Below are 21,401 nucleotides of genomic sequence, written 5' to 3'. Positions count from 1 at the left end.
TTTGTTTTTGCCAGTGATGGGACAGCAGTCAATTGATATTTTGGGGCTCTGATATTCTGACCGACATTATTGCATTTTTAAGCACCTTCTGTATGTATGCTTTTATCTATTTTGGTTCTGTATCTATTGCAAGGAATCATTTTCTTTGGCGTTCAGAAATAGAAGCACTTGCCCCCACGGTTTAGGTGACGCTTTCCCCATGAACGAAAAGCTTTCGGGGTGGGGGGAGGAGAGGAAACACCCACCCAACAAGTGGCTGCATTCGACACTCACAACAATCAACACAATTCTGATTAAAGAAAGAACTCTGTTTTTAATAGGTTTTTTTATCATTAAAAAAGTTTAAACCTGCATAGCAATCATTTCAAAAAATAATTATTTAATGTTCCATAATGAAACTGTACACAACCTAGTCTTGAGCGACCTGCGGCCCTGCGAGGTGGTTTGAAGCAGTCCAGCGCAATGAGTTTCCCTTGGGAGCCTGCACTTTGGTGGCTTTTCCAATGGCCATGTTAAAAGTTCTTTTTTTGTGTGTTCTGGGTACTGGCTCGTTCCAAGAGTCAGTGGATTTGCACTGGGCTGAGGGAACAGTCCGGTTGCCTCACTTCCCCACCCCTCTCCCCAACCCGCAGCTGGGCTCCTCAGAGTCGTTCAATGTCTCGATATTTCTTCCTCAGGATTGAGACTTGATCTTTAAAGAGCACGGGATCGAGCCTCATCTGAGAATGGATCAGCGGCATATAGCCAAACCAGCTGGCAAAAGTGTTCATGCAGCTCTGCCTCTGAGCGAAGTGGTCTGGGTCGGCCCAACGAGAAGCCCTGGAAGTCTGGAAGAGAAATAAAAGGACAGGTCAGGTGATGGAGAATCTTTCTAATGCTTAAGGCCAGAGGGTCACAGGTAATATTCTACTCCTTGCATCGTGCACAGATTCATTTGCTGCTGAAACTGACTTAGACATATTAAAGACAGTGAAAACTGACCCTAATAAGAATACATCTTATGGACCAGGAACAGCAATGGCTCTATAGCAGAGGTGTAGGTGGGCCAAACTGCGCCTAGTGCAGACTCTGCATTTTCCGTCCCACCCATGCCCCCTGTGTCCTTCCCCCCGCAGCCCCCAGCTCCCCCCACTTACTTTAGTTCTTAGTTTCAGATTGAAAAGTGGCCTGTTCAGTTCAGTTCAGTTCAGGTGGGAACTACACTACCTAGGAGCACTTGGCCTTACAAGGTCTCATGGGTAGTGTAGTTTCCACAAGGGCCCATTTTAGCCTGAACAGAACAGGCTGCTTTTCAGTCTGAAACTAAACATGAAACGAAGAACTAAGGTAAGTGGGGGTGGTGGCAGCGAAGGAGGGTAGGGGGAAGGGATTGGGGGCAATTTTCCGGGGGGCCCCCCAGGTGTGCGCCCAGTACAAGGCGCACCCCCCATCCCCTTGTAGCTTCGCCTATGCTCTATAGTTATGCAAACTCATCCTGTTCACCATTATATCATGGAATTACTATTAAACTGGGCCATGCAGCATATTATCTTAGTTTGCTGATTGACCCTAAACAGACATGGGTTTTTACTAGGGCCAGGTGCAATGTTTTCCCTTTGGCTCTGCACTATGGTAGATTTAATAAAACACTATATTCTAATAGAATCTGTAATGTTTGTCAGAGGCGTAGCTGGGCCAAACTGCGCCCGGTGCGCATTTTATATTTTTCCGCCCTCACTGCAGCGCCCCCCCACCTGTGGCATCCCCCCTCCCCCATACTTACCTTAGTTCCTTTCCTTTTTGAGAACTTTTTCAGGCTGCAAAGGCCTGTTCTCAGTAAAAACGGCCTGAGGAACCTTGTGAGCCCCAAGTTCTCCTGGGAACTGTAGTTCCTCAGGGCGTTTTTACTGCGAACAGGCCTTTGCAGCCTGAAAAAGTTCTCAAAAAGGAAAGGAACTAAGGTAAGTGGGAAAAGGGGGGAAAGGGGGCGCTGAGGGGGGGCGCCATAGGGAAAGGGGGAAGGGGGAGGGGCCTGGGGCGATTTCCGTGCCCCCCAGGCATGCGCCCGGAAAACGGCGCACCCCCCATCCCCTTGGAGCTTCGCCACTGATGTATGTAAAACAACTGGTGGAACTTTGTTACATATTTTATTTGATTTTCAGAAGTATGATGTGTTTAGGAAAGACTGCTTTCTATTAGCTAAAACCTTTTTATACTATGAAGTCAAGAATGGTACAAATACTTAATTGCAATGATTTTCAAGTTTTACAAAGTATTTTGAAATTTTTGGTGTAAGTTTTAGAGAAGTAATTGTTCTTATATTCTCCTAAACAAGTATGCCTAATAAAGGTTAACTGACTGACAGTGAAAACTGGCTAAATTAAGATGCTGTTTGATCTGATTGTCCTACAGGTTGCTGCTAGCTTGTATCAAGTGAACAGAGAGGTACTGGTCGACAGTGATTCTAAAAGTTCTATACATCCATCTTTTCCATTAGTGAAAGGAGAAGTCATAAGGACACAAGAAGAACCACAATGGATCAGATCAGTAGTCCATCTAGTCCAGCATCCTGTCTTGCACAGTGGCCAGAAATTCCAACAAGGCAAACGCAAATTGAAAACTAGGTACAGAATAGCAAAACCCATCACAACCAGGAGAAAAAACTGTACCTTGGCTACCAAATTATTGATAGATAATTTGAACACTAGCAGCACAGCAGGTGACATATACATTTAAGGTCTAAACAAACATAATCAACATTCTCAAGACGCGAGTAGAGAAACTGTCATTGGAAAATTGATTCTCTCATGTGAAAGTTGTCCAGTCGAGCTCCCTGGTTTCTTTTCTTTTTTTGCTCGTTTCATGGAGATAGTTTCAGTGCACTTCCTCAGCATGATCTCTTGCCTTGCAAGAACACTCAGCTACGCGCTAGATGAGACACCTCCATTTTGAATGATAATTATGAACATGAATCATATCAACGATCCTTTAATAAGGCGGGCAAGCCTCGTCTGAGAGATTATACTGAGCAAGTGGACAAAAACTTTCTCCACAAAAGGAGCAAAAGAAGAAACCGGGGCGGGGGGCGGGGGTCGTCTGGACAATTTTCACATCAGAGGAACAATTTTCCAGTTACACAGTGGCCAGCCGCTCATAGGAGTGGGGCTCCAACCCCAATCATCTTGGTAGCTCTCTTCTGTACTTTTTTCAGCTCTGCAATGTCTTCTTTGAGATTTGGTAGCCAGTGTTATGATATATATATATAAAGGTTCACAAAAGGTTCATCTTCTAGTCAGCAGAAGTTTGCCCAACACAGAGGCCGGAGACAGTCAGTTTAGGGACAAGTAGCTACAGTTGACCTTTAACATGATTGGTGAGTTCAACTGTGACTCCAGACCAATGAGGCTGTTGCTGGGGCGGGGGGAAAGTATCTGGTTGAATGTTTAAGATGCAATGCATTGTATATGTTCTGAGTCTGAGTTCGGAGTGTCTAGTTCAGTGTGTGTTCAACTTTGTTCTTGGTGAAGAGTCCTATATAGTCTTATAGTCTTGTAAAGCATAGACTTGTGTAACCTTGCAACTGCTAAAGTAAAACCTTCCTATGGAAAGAACATCTTGCGTTGAGAGTATTCTTTTCCAAGGTGCTAGGAGGCTGCAGTGAGTGGAAGACTACTAGACCTTCTCATCTTACCAGAGTAGCTCCGCTTTAAACTCTGCTGATAATCCTGTCTTACAAATCCTGTCTTACAAACTTACTAGAGTTCTTTGAGGATGTAAACAGGCATGTGGATAAGGGGGAACCAGTGGACATTGTCTACTTGGATTTCCAAAAGGCTTTTGACAAAGTTCCTCACCAGAGACTATTGAGAAAACTCAGCAATGAAGGAATAAGAGGGGAAGTCCTCCTATGGATTAAAAACTGGTTGAGAAACAGGAAGCAAAGAGTGGGTGTAAATGGGAAATTCTCACAATGGAGAGATGTAGGGAGTGGTGTCCCCCAAGGATCCGTATTGGGACCAGTGCTCTTTAACCTATTCATAAATGACCTGGAAGTAGGGGTGGGTAGCGTGGTGGCCAAGTTTGCAGATGATACCAAATTATGTAGGGTGGTGAGAACCACAAAGGATTGCGAGGAGCTCCAAGCGGACCTTGATAAATTAGGTGAGTGGGCTAAGAAATGGCAAATGCAGTTCAATGTAGCAAAATGCAAAGTGATGCACATAGGGGCAAAAAATCCAAACTTCACATACATGCTACAGGGGTCAGTGCTATCAGTCACAGACCAGGAAAGGGATTTGGGCGTCTTAGTTGATAGTTCCATGGGAATGTCAACTCAATGTATGGCAGCTGTGAAAAAGGCAAACTCTATGCTGGGGATAATTAGGAAAGGAATTGAGAATAAAACTGCAAAGATTGTCATGCCCTTATATAAAGCTGTGGATGCGACCGCACTTGGAGTACTGTGTTCAGTTCTGGTCGCCACATCCTCAAAAAGGATATTGAAGAGATAGAAAAAGTGCAGAGAAGGGCGACGAGGATGATTGAGGGACTGCAGCACCTTCCTTATGAGCAGAGGCTGCAGCGTTTGGGACTCTTTAGTTTGGAGAGGAGACGTCTGAAGGGGATATGATTGAAGTCTATAAAATTATGCATGGGCTAGAAAATGTTGACAGAGAGAAATTTTCTCTCTCACACAATACTAAAACCAGGGGGCATTCATTGAAAATGCTGGGGGGAAGAATTAGGACTAATAAAAGGAAACACTTCTTCACGCAACGTGTGATTGGTGTTTGGAATATGCTGCCACAGGAGGTGGTGATGGCCACTAACCTGGATAGCTTTAAAAGGGGCTTGGACAGATTTATGGAGGAGAAGTCGATTTATGGCTACCAATCTTGATCCTCTTTGATCTGAGATTGCAAATGCCTTAACAGTCCAGGTGCTCGGGAGCAACAGCCACAGAAGGCCATTGCTTTCACATCCTACATGTGAACTCCCAAAGGCACCTGGTGGGCCACTGCGAGTAGCAGAGAGCTGGACTAGATGGACTCTGGTCTGATCCAGCTGGCTTGTTCTTATGTTCTTATGATAATCAGAACTTCACACAGTATTCCGCTTTGACGACCAAAAAGATTACGCTGAGGATTCCATATGAAGTCATGTGGAATGGGGACTACCAAAAGCAATGGGATTGACCGAGTTTGGGCAAAAAAGGCTGGCTGGATCCAACCCTAAGCTAAGCCTTGTGAGTTGAAGGCTCTGATATTGCCTGTGATCTAAGTGAGGGACTGATGCTTTGATATGGTCTACAAATGTAAAATCCAATATACTTAAACTCAGATTGCACAGTCAATTCTGAATTTTTATTTAGGAAATCAGGAATGCTTAATACATTCTCAGCCTTTAATCTGGCTAGTGGCCATGGAGGTAGATTCAGAAGAAGCTGTGCAAATGTCTTCAATTCGTCTCTCTGCACTTGTAGGAAAGGGATTATGAGTCATTCGGCTACAAGTATCTACATGTCCTTTAAAAAACCCACACATTCCACCCCCGTGGATAACATAATCCTCCCATCTTTTTGGGTCAGCAGAGACCCAATTCTAAAAGGTTCCTCCTATTCTCATGGAAGTGACTTGAAATAAGCATTTCAAAAATAGAATACCGCATCTGTTGCAGCACAGCAAGAGAACCTTCCTTCTCTCAGATTATGACGACGACAGGTTATTTTTGAATAGCAGAGAGATTTCATGTTCATGAACACGGCTTTTAAAATTTGTTTTTAAAAAGGAGCTGGTGCAGAAACAGAAAAGGGAAGAGAGCGTTTTAGGATGGATTTCATATGCCTGTTATGTGAGGACTGAAGTTTGATAGATGGAGATATGAATGTGTGAAACTGCCCTCCTAAATTAAGAACATAAGAACATAAGAACTAGCCTGTTGGATCAGACCAGAGTCCATCTAGTCCAGCACTCTGCGACTCGCAGTGGCCCACCAGGTGCCTTTGGGAGCTCACGTGCAGGCAATGGCCTTCTGCTGCTGCTGCTCCTGAGCACCTGGTCTGCTAAGGCATTTGCAATCTCAGATCAAGGAGGATCAAGATAGGTAGCCATAGATCGACTTCTCCTCCATAAATCTGTCCAAGCCCTTTTTAAAGCTATCCAGGTTAGTGGCCATCACCACCTCCTGTGGCAGCATATTCCAAACACCAATCACACGTTGTGTGAAGAAGTATTTCCTTTTATTAGTCCTAATTCTTCCCCCCAGCATTTTCAATTACCGCGTTATCTCCCCAAATCATGCCACAACCCAACAGTAATATGGCAGACAAGATGGGGTTGAAGAAGACAATCACCTGTTAACTTTCAGCTACCATAAATATTTGATAACGTCTGTAGGCCATTTTGTACAGGCATGTAAAGTAAAGTAAAGTTTCCCCTTCAGTCGTGTTCGACCCTGGGGTACCGCTGCGAGCAGTGATTTTATAGGCAAGCCATTTTTGTGGGGTAGTTTGCCATTGCTTTCCCCAGCTATCCTTTACCCACTAGCTATGTGCTAGGTACTCATTTACCGACCAAGAAATGGATGGATGGCTGAGTTGACCATGAGCCAGCTGCCAGGATATTTGACCCACAGGGGGCTCGAACTCCTGACCATGTGAGTGGCAGTGCAAGCACTTAACCACTACGCCACGCGGCTCCTTTCATCTACACCCATGCTTTCATGGCTCTATGCATGTACACCCTTCCAATTTCCTGCATTTGAACACTGCACGCCTGGTGAATGCAATGAACAGCTCTGAGATGGACTTCGGGGGGAAAAATGAAAGGTCTGTCAACAGTGGTCCATTGACATATGCAAACCATCACCTGAAATTGATTATGCATGTGAATATTCCCCCCCAAAGGGCCACAAAAACAAAAGCTGAAAAATGAACTACTTTGCTGTCAACATGTAAATCCATGGATTTTTGGTATTACTGAATGTATGCCAGAACGAGTCGAAATGCCATTAGAAAGGCAAAACACCAGGGGTAGTGATTTATAAATCTCACTTGGGCACACAGGAAGCTGAAAAATAAACAAACAAAAAGCGTTGCTTTGAGAAGATGAAACATACCTGTCCCATCATGGTCTCCTTATATTGTTTCTTCTGCGTTACTTTGATTGGAGGCAATTTCGTCACAGCTGACACTAAGAAATTCATTAAAATGTCCTCACAATTTGCCAGTTGGTCCACCATGTTCTTCAGGCTGGCAGGCAGGTAATGCGTGTACAGGTAGTGATAATATCTGGAGAAACATCAACATGTACTTAGTGAGGATGCTTATATTTCGGAGGCAGTGGAGAACCCAGGACAAAAGAGACTTTGGCCGTCTGGTCAACAGGCAGGCCGTGCTTGTCCGTTTCAGAAGTTATCACTGGTCAAAGGTAAAGGCAAGGGACCCTGGAGTATCTAGACCAGGGGTCCACAACCTTGTTCTGCCTGTGGGTGCTTTTGGAATTCAGAAAGAGTGTAGTTGGCAGGACCACAAAATGACTGCCCATGGAAGATGGGTTCAGTCAAAAAAAATCTCACTGAAGGTTGAGCAAGGGGAGGAGAGAGATAGCAAAAAGTCAGGAGGTGCCAAGCATTATGGGGGAAGATATTTTTGGTATGGGCTCTCCCTGTGGACCCAAAGGTGATGTCTCCTGGAGACCTCCATTTCAGTGAGCCGGAGGAAAGCCAGGATTGGTTCACTGCTTTGGGAAAGACGTCCATTGCAGAAGGAGCAAGTACCATCGTGTCTACAGGTGCAGCTCTACGCCACTTTTCACCACAAATCGACTAAATGAAGAGCCCCGTCCAAAGGGGGGTGGGATCCGATCCTGTGAGCACCATGCTGCTGCACAGGTTGATTTGCCTTCCCCAGGGCACTTGCCCTGGCAGGGGGGGTGATCACACTGGGATGCAGTAGCTGCCTTCCCCCCAGCGCTGGAACATAGCGCTGTATGCCACACCAGGGTTCCTGCGGCTTCCACAGGGCAACAGGGGCAGGCCGGGGGCATGAACAGGGAAGGAGTTGAACTTAGCTGGCTGCTTCCCGGTCTTTGCTGGCATGATTATGGCAGGCCGTGCTTCATAAGTCCACTGGGGCCCATTGAGGCTCCTTGGTGGCGGGGAGGCTGTTTGATTTTTCCAACCTCCCCGCGCTATTAGGAAGACTCTTTGGGGGCGGTGGGTGGCCAGCTACGGCACAGCAGCTGGGCATCTGGCTCAAGGCTGGGGCTACCCGTTGTTTTATTCCTACTAGTACAGGAGTCTGCAACCTGTGGCTCTCCAGATGTTCATGGACTACAATTCCCATCAGCCCCTGTCAGCATGGCCAATTGGCCGTGCTGGCACGGGCTGATGGGATTTGTAGTCTATGAACATCTGGAGAGCCGCAGTTTGTAGATTCCTGTACTAGTATATCTCAATCCATAAGGTATCCCTTAAACCACTGGAGCGTGAACAGTATGTATTCCTTCAGGTTATTACCCTGTTTCCCCAAAAATAAGACCTACCCCGAAAATAAGTCCTAGCATGATTTTTTTGGGATTTTTGGAGGACACTTGAAATATAAGCCCTACTCCAAAAATAAGCCCTAGTTACAGATTCCCTGGCGCAGCTGATCTAGTTATGTAGGGGGCGGGCGCTAAATCATGGAAAAAAATAAGACATCCCCTGAAAATAAGCCCTAACGCATCTTTTAGAGCAAAAATTAATATAAGATCCTGTCTTATTTTGGGGGAAACACGGTAAAAGAGCTGTCCATGGGCTTTTATAGATCAGACAGTGTTATCTGTTGGCTCCTCCCCGATTCCCTTCTTTTCCTAATTGAAACCACTTTCCCTGCCCTACATATTATGTCTGAAGTTTCCTCAATCATGACTACCACATACATTGTCCATATACTGGAGGGGAGAGGTATGTGACTTTTTGCTCACCTTTCAGCCTCACCTCAGGTCTAAGAAGGCCAATTAAGATAAATGCCTGCAGGAGTCCTTCTGGAGGGAATCGATTTGGTCAAGGAACTACTACTTGTTGACTTTAACCTAAGGAGGTCTGAATATCTGTCTCTCTAGTTCAGGGGTCTGCAACCTGCAGCTCCGGAGCTGTACGCGGTTCTTTCAGCCTTATACTGCAGCTCCGCATGGCCTGGAGGTTGGAGGGTAGCATGGGCGTTTCCCTCCAGAGCAGCGCTGGAAGGAAAGGTGGCGGGGCCGAACCGGAGGCGGCTCCATGTGCAGCCGCCTCTCCGGCTCGGTAGATCTTTGGGGCCGTGGAAAACGGGTCCAAATGGCTCTTTGGTGGTAAAGGTTGCCGACCCCTGCTCTAGTTACTGAGCTCGGGATCTGACAATAACTTATTTTCTGCCATAGATATTTCCTTCTTCAAATGGGGAAGGGACGAGACTGAAGACCGTTGACAACCTATTTAACGATCAAGATGAAATTCTCTTCAGCATCTCCGCTCTTCTACCATCTCCACACAAATAATTGCAAACAATCCTGAGAAAGAGATATAAGTGCAGCTCCTGGAAAGGGCTTTTTTGGTATCTTTGATGGTCAGCCAACCCAAATCTTGCTTGGGATGTGACCACACTCTTCTGATGCCAAGGGGGGCTCTCTAGCTTGACCGTTTGAAGAATGTGGGAGATCCTTTGAAGTTTCCCATTCCTCCGTTCAAGAGATAGAAAACGTTTAGAGAGCTTTCAAAGTGCAATTGACTTCAAAGGGACTCCACATACACCATAATGATTGCCAGATCTTTAAACTGAGGATTAGAAGTAATTATCCTGTTAAACAGAAATTCAAAAACAAGTCTGTCTCAAGTCTCCCACTGGTGCTTTAAAAAAGTTTTTGCAAAAAAATACGATAAGAGAAGAAGAATATAGAAAGATGGGAAAATATTTTCAGGGCCTAAAGTAACGCTCCACCTGAAGGCCTCTGTTTTAAAAGCGAAGAATGTCTCTGAGCCTATGAAGGGTATTTTTTTCTTCCATCAATCACAATCAATTTTCAAATTGTCAAGGACCACTTTCAAGTGCATCTTGGGCAGTCACAGGATTCTTTAAGCATGGCAGCCAAAAGAAGAAAGATTATATGTTATTGGTTGTTGTGGGTTTTCCGGGTTGTGTGGCCGTGGTCTGGTAGATCTTGTACCTAACGTTTCGCCTACATCTGTAGCTGGCATCTTCAGAGGTGTATCACAGAGAGAAGTCTGTTACACACTGTGTCCAGTTATATACTGTTATACACTGTGATACACCTCTGAAGATGTCAGCCCCAGATGCAGGCGAAACCTTAGGAACGAGATCTACCAGACCACGGCCACACAGCCCGGAAAACCCACCACAACCAGTTGAATCCGGCCGTGAAAGCCTTCGACAATACACTATGTCGAAGATTTAGATTTATCTTAGATTTTCTTTGTCCTTCTTTTGCTTAAAGTGTCAATTCAGTTTGAAGTGTCAATTCTGTTCCCCTTCTACCAAAACATTACGTTTTGCCCCTGCCAATCCAGATATGCTCCTAAGAATCACTTCCACAAGGTTAATTACATCCAGAGTTTCCAAGTGAATTTAGGAGTATTGATGAGTCTCCCCGCACTGAGCCTACATAGCTGGTTTTGATTATAAGCCACGCTTCCCCGTTCTTACTTGTGGTAAATAGCAGCTCCGGTCAATACCATGGAATAGTCATTAGTCCATTTAGATGTGTAGCCCCACCTCTCCTTGGTATTGTCCCAAAAATGGCTGCGGGCAGGATAGCCCACAATCCTCTCTGGAAAGCTCTGCCAAACCGTAAAGGCAAAATCCACCTGCAGGCGAGAAAACCAAACACCTATAATACGGCAAACAGTAATCAAACAGTCTCAAAAAATGTCAGCAAAACAAAATATTACCTTTCCACTAATTCATAATTTGCAATCTCGGGACTGTTGCAAAACATTAATTCTCTGTATTCATCAGTAAATTAAACTGACTGCTTGACATTTTGCCCTGTAATTATGCACATTTTAATGTTTTCCTGTTAACAGGAGCCTAGCGCTCCGGAGAATCGCATTAACATTTTGAAGGCTTGACTTTCTGCAAAGCAAAAAAAGTTTACAACTAGTAAAGAATGTGCGTGCGCCTGTGGTGGCAAGTGTGGTGTTTGTGTACGGGAATTAATCAAAAAGTTGCTACTTCAGTCCTGTGGGGGAAGGTGTCGTTGCTTTAATTAAGTGGGGAGAGTAAAGATGCCGCTGAGAACTCCCAGCTATCCAGCCTCCACTAGCGATCAATGAGATCATTAGAGGGAGGGCGAGAACACCTCCATTTTTAACTGGTTCCTATCCCACTGGAGAGGTCCTTTCCTCTCCAGTTTCTGACTGACATGTGTGAGGCCACAGAGGAAGGATAAAAAAGCAGTCCGGAACCTTCCGTCGAGCCTGGATCCCTCTCAACCAGAAATCACTTTCCTACGAACATTTTATCAAATGTCATCTTTATTAAATTTTTATTCCCACCAGTTGCTTAGTGAGGAAAGTTTGGATGAGAAGTGAGAAAACATGACTAATAACAAAAATAAAGGTGTACTAAGGAACACAGCACTGCTACCCTGTTTCCCCGAATATAAGACACCCCCTGAAAATAAGACATAGTAGAGATTTTGCTGAAGTGTGAAACATAAGGCATCCCCCGAAAGTAAGACGTAGCGAAGTTCTTGTTTGGAAGCATGCCCGACGAACAGAACACAGAAAAATAAGACATCCCCTAAAAATGAGACATAGCGCATCTTTGGAAGCAAAAATTAATATAAGACACTGTCTTATTTTCAGGGAAACACGGTACTCAAAACGGCAGCCCCCAAGGACAGCTCTTGCCGCCCCCCCCCCCCCCCGGTAATGTACAGCCAGCCCATGATGCAGAGTGAGGTCAGGGAAACACAAAATAAAGGTAGTAAGTCATTCTGAAGGCGCTGACCTACAAACGTGTGGCCGTCCCCTTGGTTTCTCTGGTGTAGCCCCCTCCTTGTGGAATTGCCTGCCTGAGAAGGTCAGGAAGACTCCTATGCTTTGGTCAGTCCCCAGATTGCGCAAAACAGAAGTGTCCGGGAGTGCATTTTAATAAGGGAAATAGCGCTGTAGTATCAAGGAATGATTCTGGAGGATCTTTCTTTATAAAAGACCAAAGTCCATTCCACTGATTATCGAATGCATTACCTTGTTCTTTCTGCACTGCCTTCTACTTCTGCAATTTCATTTTGTCATATTTTATATTTTTTTGCTGTACTGTTTTCTACATTGTGATGATAGTTTATTGCATTGTTTATTGGATCTCTAATTGCTGTCTGATTACATTGTTTTGCATTTAATCTGACTAGAGTCTCAGTGAGAAAGGAAGGTTATAAATAAAGCAAATATAATATAATCAAATAAATTAGTCTGGTTGTGGAGAGTTCCAGGAGGATCTTTCTAAACTGGATGAGTGGGCAACAACTTGGCAAGTGTTGGTAAATATAAGGGGATTCTCACAAAAACTACAACCCAGTTTTAGGCATATGCTAACAGGGTTAACTGGCTGGGCCTGGGACTGAAAGAAATATTGAGATTGTAGTGGATAGCTCAATGAAAATGTCGACTCAGTGGTGTAGTGGTTAAGAGCAGGTGCATTCTAATCTGGAGGAACCAGGTTTGATTCCCTGCTCTGCCGCTTGAGCTGTGGAGGCTTATCTGGGGAATCAGATTAGCTTGTGCACTCCAACACATGCCAGCTGGGTGACCTTGGGCTAGTCACAGCTTTTCAGAGCTCTCTCAGCCCCACCCACCTCACAGGGTGTTTGTTGTGAGGGGGGAAGGGCAAGGAGATTGTAAGCCCCTTTGAGTCTCCTACAGGAGAGAAAGGGGAGATATAAATCCAAAACTCTTCTCTCTCTTGTCTCAGTGTGTGGCAGTGTTGAAAAAAAGGCAAATTCCATCCAGGTGATTATTGGGAAAAGGAAATGACCGCATTATGATGCTCTTGTACAGAGCTCCGGTGCAGCTTCATTTGGAACGTTATGCAGAGTTCTGATAACTGTATCTCAAAAATTATATGGCAGAGTTGGAGAAATTATGGAAGCGGGCAACCCAGATGATTAAGGCATTGGGGAGCCATTCCTATGAGGAAAGATGCAAGAGACTGGGACTTAGGAAAAGAAATAGGCCTTAGGGGGACAGGACATAAGTGTATAGTGTTATGTATGTAGTGGAGAAAACTTTCCCCCTCTCTCAAAATACTAGAAGGCAGCCAGTGAACTAGATTGGCAGTAGGTTTCAGACAGAAATAAGGAAATACGACTTTGCTCTTGCTAAACTTTGGAATTCACTACTAGAGGATGTCGTGATGTCCACAGAGGTTTATTTATTATTTAATTTATACGCCAGACCCCCTTCCTACAAGGTTCTTAGAATGGCTTAGAATAAGTATAAAACAATAAAAGCGTCAACTTGACAAGCTAATCAGAAGGATCAAAACAACCATCCATTTCCTGGGTTCGTAACCTGGCATGTCCTATGGAATTCCGGAAGGTCTCACAAGGTACACATTTGGGGGGAGGGGGGGGAGCTGGTTCCAGAGAGAAAGCCACTGAAAATGCCCAGTCCAGCGTCTTAAGTAACCTTTGAAGTGGAGGTGTGAGGATTCAACCTGGGACCTGTTGAATGCCAAGCAGATCCTCTACCACTGATCCAGGGCTTCACCCAGTTATGGACGGGGATTGCCTCCCTTCCTCCTTCTTACTCGTTCAAGCGCAGCCTTCTCCAGACTTATTCATGCTACATTTATCATCTTTGCTCGTTCTAGTTTGATTGTGAATTTTCCAGGCAGGGATGGTGTCACTTCTTTTATTCTGCCCCACCACCTCCGGTATACTGTCGGCGCCAAATGCACATTAAAGATAGGAGCAGAGAAGCAACCAGTTGGAAAGCTGAAAGATGCCCAAATATAGACATTTGGGAGGAAAAAGAAAAGAGAATATGCTACAGTGACTAAACTAATGAACCTTGTAAACAGGCAATCAGAGCATTGGTTTGATGAGGATTGGGAATTGTATTTCTTATATGTTGCAGAATCGTTGAATTAAAAAATAATGATGATAATACCACCAAAGGAGATTATAATTAGAAGCAGAGGAATTAACCGAATTGGTTGATATGTCAAAGTTACAAGTAACTGTTCACTTGATATATATCAGTGGGTGTTATCTGAATAGCAGAATATTAGGTGAAATAATTAATATGAAAGGTTTTCTCTGAAAGCCGTACCATGTCTTCATGGAATATTAAGATCCATTTTGTTATTAGTTTATATATAACAGGGATGTGGCCATTTAGTCATGGGGGTGGGGGATCACCCTCCACACTTCTTCTTTTCCCTGGGTCCATATACACTGACTTCAATACCTGGTGCAAAATAAATGTTGTTTGGTTGTGGTGGGAGAGGGTGGCCGCGGGGGGAAGCAGAAAAATGTTGTTTGGTTGTGGTAGGAGAGGGTGGGGTGGGGGTGGGGGAAGCAGAAAATTCAGATTTTTGCACTAGGCTACATTTTCCCTAAATACGCCTCTCTCTGTGTGTCTGTCTGTCTGTCTCTACCTGCCTGCCTGCCTGTCTATCTGTTAATGTGTTGTTTTTCTATTTGTTTTCTTATAATTTCTACCTTTTCTATGTGTTGTCATAAATTTTAAAGAAAGATAGCAGCAGATACGATATGCAAGTCTCATTGTCTTCTTTTAATAATTTTGCTGTAAAGATGACGGTTAGTGGCAAGTCGGCGCACCAGACCCGCACATGAGAGGGAACGAGGCGGGAAGGCAGCCCAGCTCTCCCACTGTCGCCTTCTTTTTCATCCCCACCTTCAACCTACGCAGGTTTCTAATTATGACCCACATGCATGTTCCTCCCAGCATGCAACATGGCATTATGGACTCTTACCTGGAGGAATAAAAAGACTTAATACTTCATTTCATTATGAATGAAAAGGGCACAACCTTCATTAACGGCAAGAGATCAAAACACAGAAGAAATCATTTGGGGCTTTCAGGTTTTATCATTCAAATTCGAAAGCAGGTTTCAGGAAATATTATTGCATGTTTGAATCATGGGCCATATTCTTTTGCTTTCCACCCCCATTGGTGCAATTTTTGAACTTTTAAAAGGCATCAAACCTCCTCATCAATAGTTCTGGGTTTGAGCCAGTGTAGTGTTGTGGTTGAGCTGGCTTCGATTCCCCACTGTCCCCACAGATGAGAAGCAGACTCTAATCTGGTGCACTGGATTTGCTTCCTCCTCCGCATGAAGCCTGCTGGGTGACCTTGAGCTAGTCACAGTCTCTCAGAACTCTCTAAGCCCTGCCTACCTCTTAAAATGCCAGTTGTGGGGAGAGGAAGGGAAGGAGTTTGAAAGCCACTTCGAGATTCCTTATGGTTGAGAAAAGCGGGATATAAATCCAAACTCTTTTTCTTCTTCAATGGACAGCCAGCTCTATGAGGTATTAATTCTATTTACTTTCTTTGTACTCTCGCTTTCTCCCCAGGAGGGACCCAAAGAGGCTTACAACGTTCGCCTTGCCTCCATTTCATCCTTATCTAGCACTCTAACCACTACAGCACATCACAAAAGAGGACGGCAAAAATGGGAAACCACAGACAACCTCATAGAAGAGCAAAACTTGGCAGGGGACAGAACTGAACATCTATAGAATCTTCGCTTTTACCATATTAACAAACCCTGTTCAGGTTTCTAGTCCTCAACACTGTAGGGACAGTCTTGAAATGATTCGGCAGTGTCCGAGAAAAACTGCACAAGCCAGGAGACGGTACTTGGACGGGAATTCAAGTGATCAGGGACCATGGATTTAATGCTCCACATCTTCTTTTCCCTGACTGCACAACTACGCAAATGTGTGCTAACATGCTTAACTTACATGCATCCGCGGCAGTATTCTGCAGAGGGTTTAGTAGAGGCTACGTGAAGCCCTGATGCTAAGCTATGCTGGAAAGCCTTCCAGTTAAGAGACTCCTGTACTGGATCAATATCCTCTATGTTGAAACCCTTGAGCCTCAGCTTCTTCGAATTCCCTCCTCAAACACCTCCCTTTTGGATGAAGCTTTCTAGGACAATTCCTGCTGAAACTAAGCCTGAGAAAGCGTACATTTGCACGTAAGCTATCTATTCTGTTATTGCTCTTCCCTTTCCACCAAGAAGACCTGGGCAAATTCAGAACACACGAAGCTGCCTTATACGGCATCAGACTGTTGGTCCATCAAAGTCAGTAATGTCTGCTCAGACTAGCAGTGGCTCTCCACGGTCTCAGGTAGAGGTCTTGTACATCACCTACAGCAGTGGTGAACCTATGGCACGGGTGCCAGAGGTGGCACTCAGAGCCCTCTTTGTGGGCATGCGCAAACAGAGTCAACCCCCCCCCCCCCACACACACACACACACAAACATCTAGGCTGGCCTGGGCTGCTGGGCTCGATTAAGACCTAGTTTTGGGGAAGCAGTGCAGGTAATCCTGTTGTGCTGTTAAACCCCACTGATTTTCATGCGAAGAACTAAAGCGCCTGGGAGTAAGCTCGGTTGCTGGCAATGGGGCTTGCTTCTGAGTAAACCCTCCTAGAGTTGTGATTTACCTGTTGGAAGAGTTGCACGGTTGCTTCAAAGCAAAGCCAGCGACTACCACCAAGCTTACTCCCGAGTAACGCACGCCTCGGAGCCAACCGTTTTTTCTAAACAAAAACCTCAATATTCAGGTTAAATTGCCGCTTAAATAATTTTGCCGCATAAATAAGTGTCTTTAAGCGGTTGCAATTTGGGCACTCGGTCACGAAAAGGTTCGCCATCACTGACCTACAGCCTTTGTTAACTGGAGGTATTGAGGATTGAACCTGTGACTTTCTAAATGCCAAGCATATGCTCTGCCGCTGCTCCTCCCAGGGTCATCTGTACTCCCATTTTATTAACAGCCGCCCTCTGAGGTAGCTTAGGCCGTGAGAACAGGATTGGCCTGAGGTCACCCAATACGCTTCATGACTGCGTAGGGATTTGAACCGGGGAATCGCTTCCCCGCCCTTAGGTCCAACATTACTCCAAATCAATTTCATGCCATTGGTGGCTCGAGAAGGAAGGAAGTACTTTCTTCTTGTTTATTCACATCTTGGCACCTCTTTATTATCACCCTTGTTCTAGACTATAAGATCCTAGGGCGAGGGACTGCTTTTCCCGTGCTCCATAAAGCAGCTGACACAAGGACTGGGCTAGATAAATAAACAACACCATCATCTGGGCGGATTGACCATTTAATGTACCGGGAAATTTCCCAGTGGGCTACTGCTTTAGAAGGTAAGGAGCAGCAAGCAGAACTAAGTCCCAGCTACTCTGCCTGTGGCATTTAATTCAGGGCCTTCATCAACAACAATGACTGATGTCAACTCCTGCAGCTCTGCAGTGGCCCCTGCAGCAGTGACACATAATGCCACAGAGGACATTTGGCTTGGCGATTTTACCTTCCCAGTCAGCCCATGGATACCATAATCTCAGATTAGTCACTCCAAGAACGTTGGCTGAACCACACTGCTGTGGGCCAGGAGAAAGGAAACGACGGCTACAACAAGCGCCCTGAATTGTGATTGGAAAAGAAAAGCAAGTCACTGAAGGCGCTAGATTACTCCGATAATGTGCTCCCAGTGGCTCACCCCAGGTAGGTAGATGGAGAGAGGCGACGGGATCTTTGACACATTTGCACGATTGGAAGCGCCATTTGGCTGAATGGGGCAGCCCCCGTCTTGAAAACGAGGGGATCTTTGACACCTTTGCACGGTTGGAAGCGCCATTTGGCTGAATGGGGCAGCCCCAGTCTTGAAAACGAGGGCTTTACCTCAAAAGCAACAGAGCTCGACAATTCTAAAGGAGAATTGCCCGTTTAAAGAAGAGGATGCGAGAAGAGGTGGGGGAAGCAGAAGAGGAAGAGAAAAAGGAGAGCACTAAAATCGAAGGAGACAATAAAGACCCAAAGCTTTTCCACAGCTGCCATTAATAATGTATTTCCGATATATTGCACTGTTATATAAATGGTTGCCGGTTTCCCCTTTTCTTTGAGGGAAGAGGTGCTAGAAATCAATACTCATCCCAGTTGTAAAAATTGGTTTTCTACAGTGGGTTTTTTTTTCCCTGTGGCTTTTTCTTTGAGCACAATCTCACTCTTGGCACAAAGGTTCTGAAGTCTCAAGTACAAGGAATCACCTTTAATTTAAAGAGAGATGGGAGTTCAGCTCTTGTATGGAGGAGGGAGGAACACAGAAATCAAACTCAGGCATCAGTGAGGGAATGTTTGCTTCACAAGCAGTGTGCCTGCTATGCAAAGGGCAGAGAAGAAGAAGAAGAAGAAGAGAAGAGTTTGGATTTATATCCCCCCTTTCTCTCCTGTGGGAGACTCAAAGGGGCTTACAATCTCCTTGCCCTTCCCCCCCTCACAACAAGCACCCTGTGAGGTAGGTGGGGCTGAGAGAGCTCCGAGAAGCTGTGACTAGCCCAAGGTCACCCAGCTGGCGTGTGTGGGAGTGTACAGGCTAATCTGAATTCCCCAGAGAAGCCTCCACAGCTCAGGTGGCAGAGCTGGGAATCAAACCCGGTTCCTCCAGATTAGATACACGAGCTCTTAACCTCCTACGCCACTGCTGCTAAGAGGAGGCACAAGGCAGGGCTGGATAAACTTAGGTTATTTTTAAAAAGTGCCACAAAATAATCCAAATTCCACGCTAAGAAAAATACAAATTCTGTAACATATTTATGTGATGACTTTGTCTGATTCTCCTCAGGGAGGGGCGGTGGCCGCAACTGTTGAGGTTCCAATTCTGATCCAGCTTTCCAGTTCCTTCCGTCCAGAGGTCACTTGTGAATTCCCACACACTGGTTGTGTAAGTCGGGCGAGGCAGCGACCAAAGCTGTAAGGAGAAAAGGGCCTTACCTCAGTGGTCGAAAGCACCGTATCCTCGTCGAGGCTTAAAACCGCATCAGTGATAATGTTCTCGTAGGGCAAGAAACGACTGCTCATGACCTGTGGGCAGGACGAAAGTCAGTGGATGAGAAGCTCTTGTGGTGTCTCCAAGTGCACGACCCCTAACCAATGTGTCCCTTCATAGAGGAAAATAATTAAATCAAAGCACAAACCATATCAAATCAAGCCTTTGTAATATCTAGAAAGAGATACAAAGAAATCTGCTTTCATACACAATGGTTGAACGTTGTTGTGGTTTAATGCAAGATTGTTCCATGTATTTCTTGACTTGAATGCCAAGTTATCAAATTTAGGTCTCTGGTGTTACCAGGATGGCTTCCTAACATCTTCGCCATGTTTGGAAATGAGTCCCATACCTGCCTTGCTCCAATTTAGCCACAGTGACTCTTATCCAGGATAGAATACCATAACTCACTCAATGTAAGGCTGCCACGAGACTACTCCGGAAGCTTCAATTGGTAAACAATGCAGCTGTGAGGGTCCTACCAATAACCCCTTGGAGAGTTTCTGTTAAACTTATTCTCCACCAGCTCCACTGGTTGCCCATAAGCTTCTGGATAGGTTCAAGGTGCTCATTGTAACATTTAAAGCACTTAGCAGTATGGGACCCTCATAGTCGCAGGATCGCTTTCCCCGCAACATCCCCCCCCCCCCCCCCGCCCAGGATGCTTTGTTCAAGTTCCCAAAACCTACTGGAAGTCCTTTGTCTAAGGGCAGTTTGGGCCAGGGCTCGGCTGCAGCCCTTACCTGGTGGAACTCTCTGTCCTATGCAGTGGTGAGATCCAAAAATTTTAGTAACAGGTTCCCATGGTGGTGGGATTCAAACAGTGGCATAGTGCCAATAGGGCTGGGCGGGACACGACGGGGGTGTGGTCGGGCATTCCGGGGCGGGGCATTAATAATTTCTCTGTTACTGTAAAAAACTCTTACTGTAAAAAAAAGTTCCTAATTTCCAGCTGGTATCTTTCTGTCCATAATTTAAACCCATTATAGCAAGTCCTATCGTCTACTGCCAACAGAAACAACTACTTCTCCTCTAATTGACTGCCTGTCAAACACTTAATACTTTCAAATACTTAATTTTGTTTCTAGAAATCAAAAGAAGGATACTTTCCTTAAACAAGGAACTTTACCATATTTCTAAAACATGTTTTTAAAACAGCCCAACAGGGAGAATTATCCCGTTTTCTACCTTCGCTAACCAGCCACATAGGAAACAACAGGACTTTATGATTTTTGGACCTAATGGAATTTCCAACGGAAAAGCAGACCCAATTAGTAACCCCCTCTCGGCACATACAGATAATTAGTAACCCACTCTCGGGAACCTGTGAGAACCTGCTGGATCCCACCTCTGGTCCTATGTGATTTGGCCCAGGGGGCCTGCAATACAGACATGTTCTACCAGTCACATGGTTGAGGACTTTCAGCAGCTCTGTTACATCCACTGGCCACTGGGCAGAGCCCCCCACCCCCAGTCCTCCTCTTCACTTTATTTATTTATTTATTTATTTATTTATTTATTTATTAATTAATTAATTAAATTTCTATACCGCCCGATCCCCGAAGGACTTACTTCATAGAAGATTTGTTATTTGCAGGGGTCTGCTCTCCTGGGAACTGAGGCCTCCCTTTATCTGTATATTATGGATTTTAATCTATTTTAATTGCTTCTGTTTTTAAATATATTTGATTTGCTATTACCCGTCCTGAGCCCCACTGTAGTGGAAGAGGGACAGGACCCAAATGTGAAATATAAATAAATATCTATTTACTTTAAGGAATGCTGCTCTGGGGAAACGTTTGGTTTCAAACTTCCCTGCCTTGTTTCCTCTCAACTGTATTGAATTCATAGGTGCTGCTCGGTTTATTATTTATTTGTGTGTTTGTATTTACAGTAGGGCTTTTCTTCTTATTATGTGTGCATATTATATGGGGCTTCTGCGAGAAAGAAAAGAGAGCGAGAGTGAGAGAAAGGAACAAGATCACAATCAACAATCTTGTCACATATTTCACCGTGTGCAGTGTTCTTTCCCTTCACAGAAGACGACATTGTGTACCTTCACCCAAACGGAAGGATTTCTGCGCTCAACTAATAAATGTCGAATTTCTACCAGCATTTCCAGCTTACAACTTTGATAGAAGCAATTCATCTCTGAACGGCTCAGTTCCTCTTACGAGCAACAAAACAGCCTCATCGCAAGAACAAAGAACGTGGGTTATTGAATAAACGAGGGCCAGTCCCACACTGCCAAAACTCACATCGCTTGGGTACATTTGTGAACAATTCTATGGGAAGTCCATGTACTCAACACTCCACAATCACACACGTCCATACCTCACAGAACCTACACAACTGCA

The 21,401-nt window shown here is 44.9% G+C and overlaps 1 protein-coding gene across 1 annotated transcript in view; it reads right to left on the bottom strand.

Moving 5' to 3' along the window:
- Positions 1-293: 293 nt before the first annotated feature.
- Positions 294-21,401, bottom strand: part of EXT1 (exostosin glycosyltransferase 1) — a 317,437-nt gene continuing 296,329 nt past the window's right edge. The window contains exons 5-8 of the mRNA XM_048508599.1: positions 18,990-19,079; positions 10,661-10,821; positions 7,096-7,267; positions 294-827 (exon numbers count right to left, since the gene is read on the bottom strand). Of these exons, the coding sequence (XP_048364556.1) occupies positions 642-827; positions 7,096-7,267; positions 10,661-10,821; positions 18,990-19,079 (609 nt within the window). The 3' untranslated portion in view covers positions 294-641. The remainder of the gene's footprint in view (positions 828-7,095; positions 7,268-10,660; positions 10,822-18,989; positions 19,080-21,401) is intronic.

The sequence above is a fragment of the Sphaerodactylus townsendi genome, linkage group LG09, assembly GCF_021028975.2.
Source record: "Sphaerodactylus townsendi isolate TG3544 linkage group LG09, MPM_Stown_v2.3, whole genome shotgun sequence".
NCBI classification, from domain to species: domain Eukaryota; kingdom Metazoa; phylum Chordata; class Lepidosauria; order Squamata; family Sphaerodactylidae; genus Sphaerodactylus; species Sphaerodactylus townsendi.
Note: the sequence above shows the minus strand (reverse complement) of the source record. Positions and strands in the feature narration are given on the sequence as shown.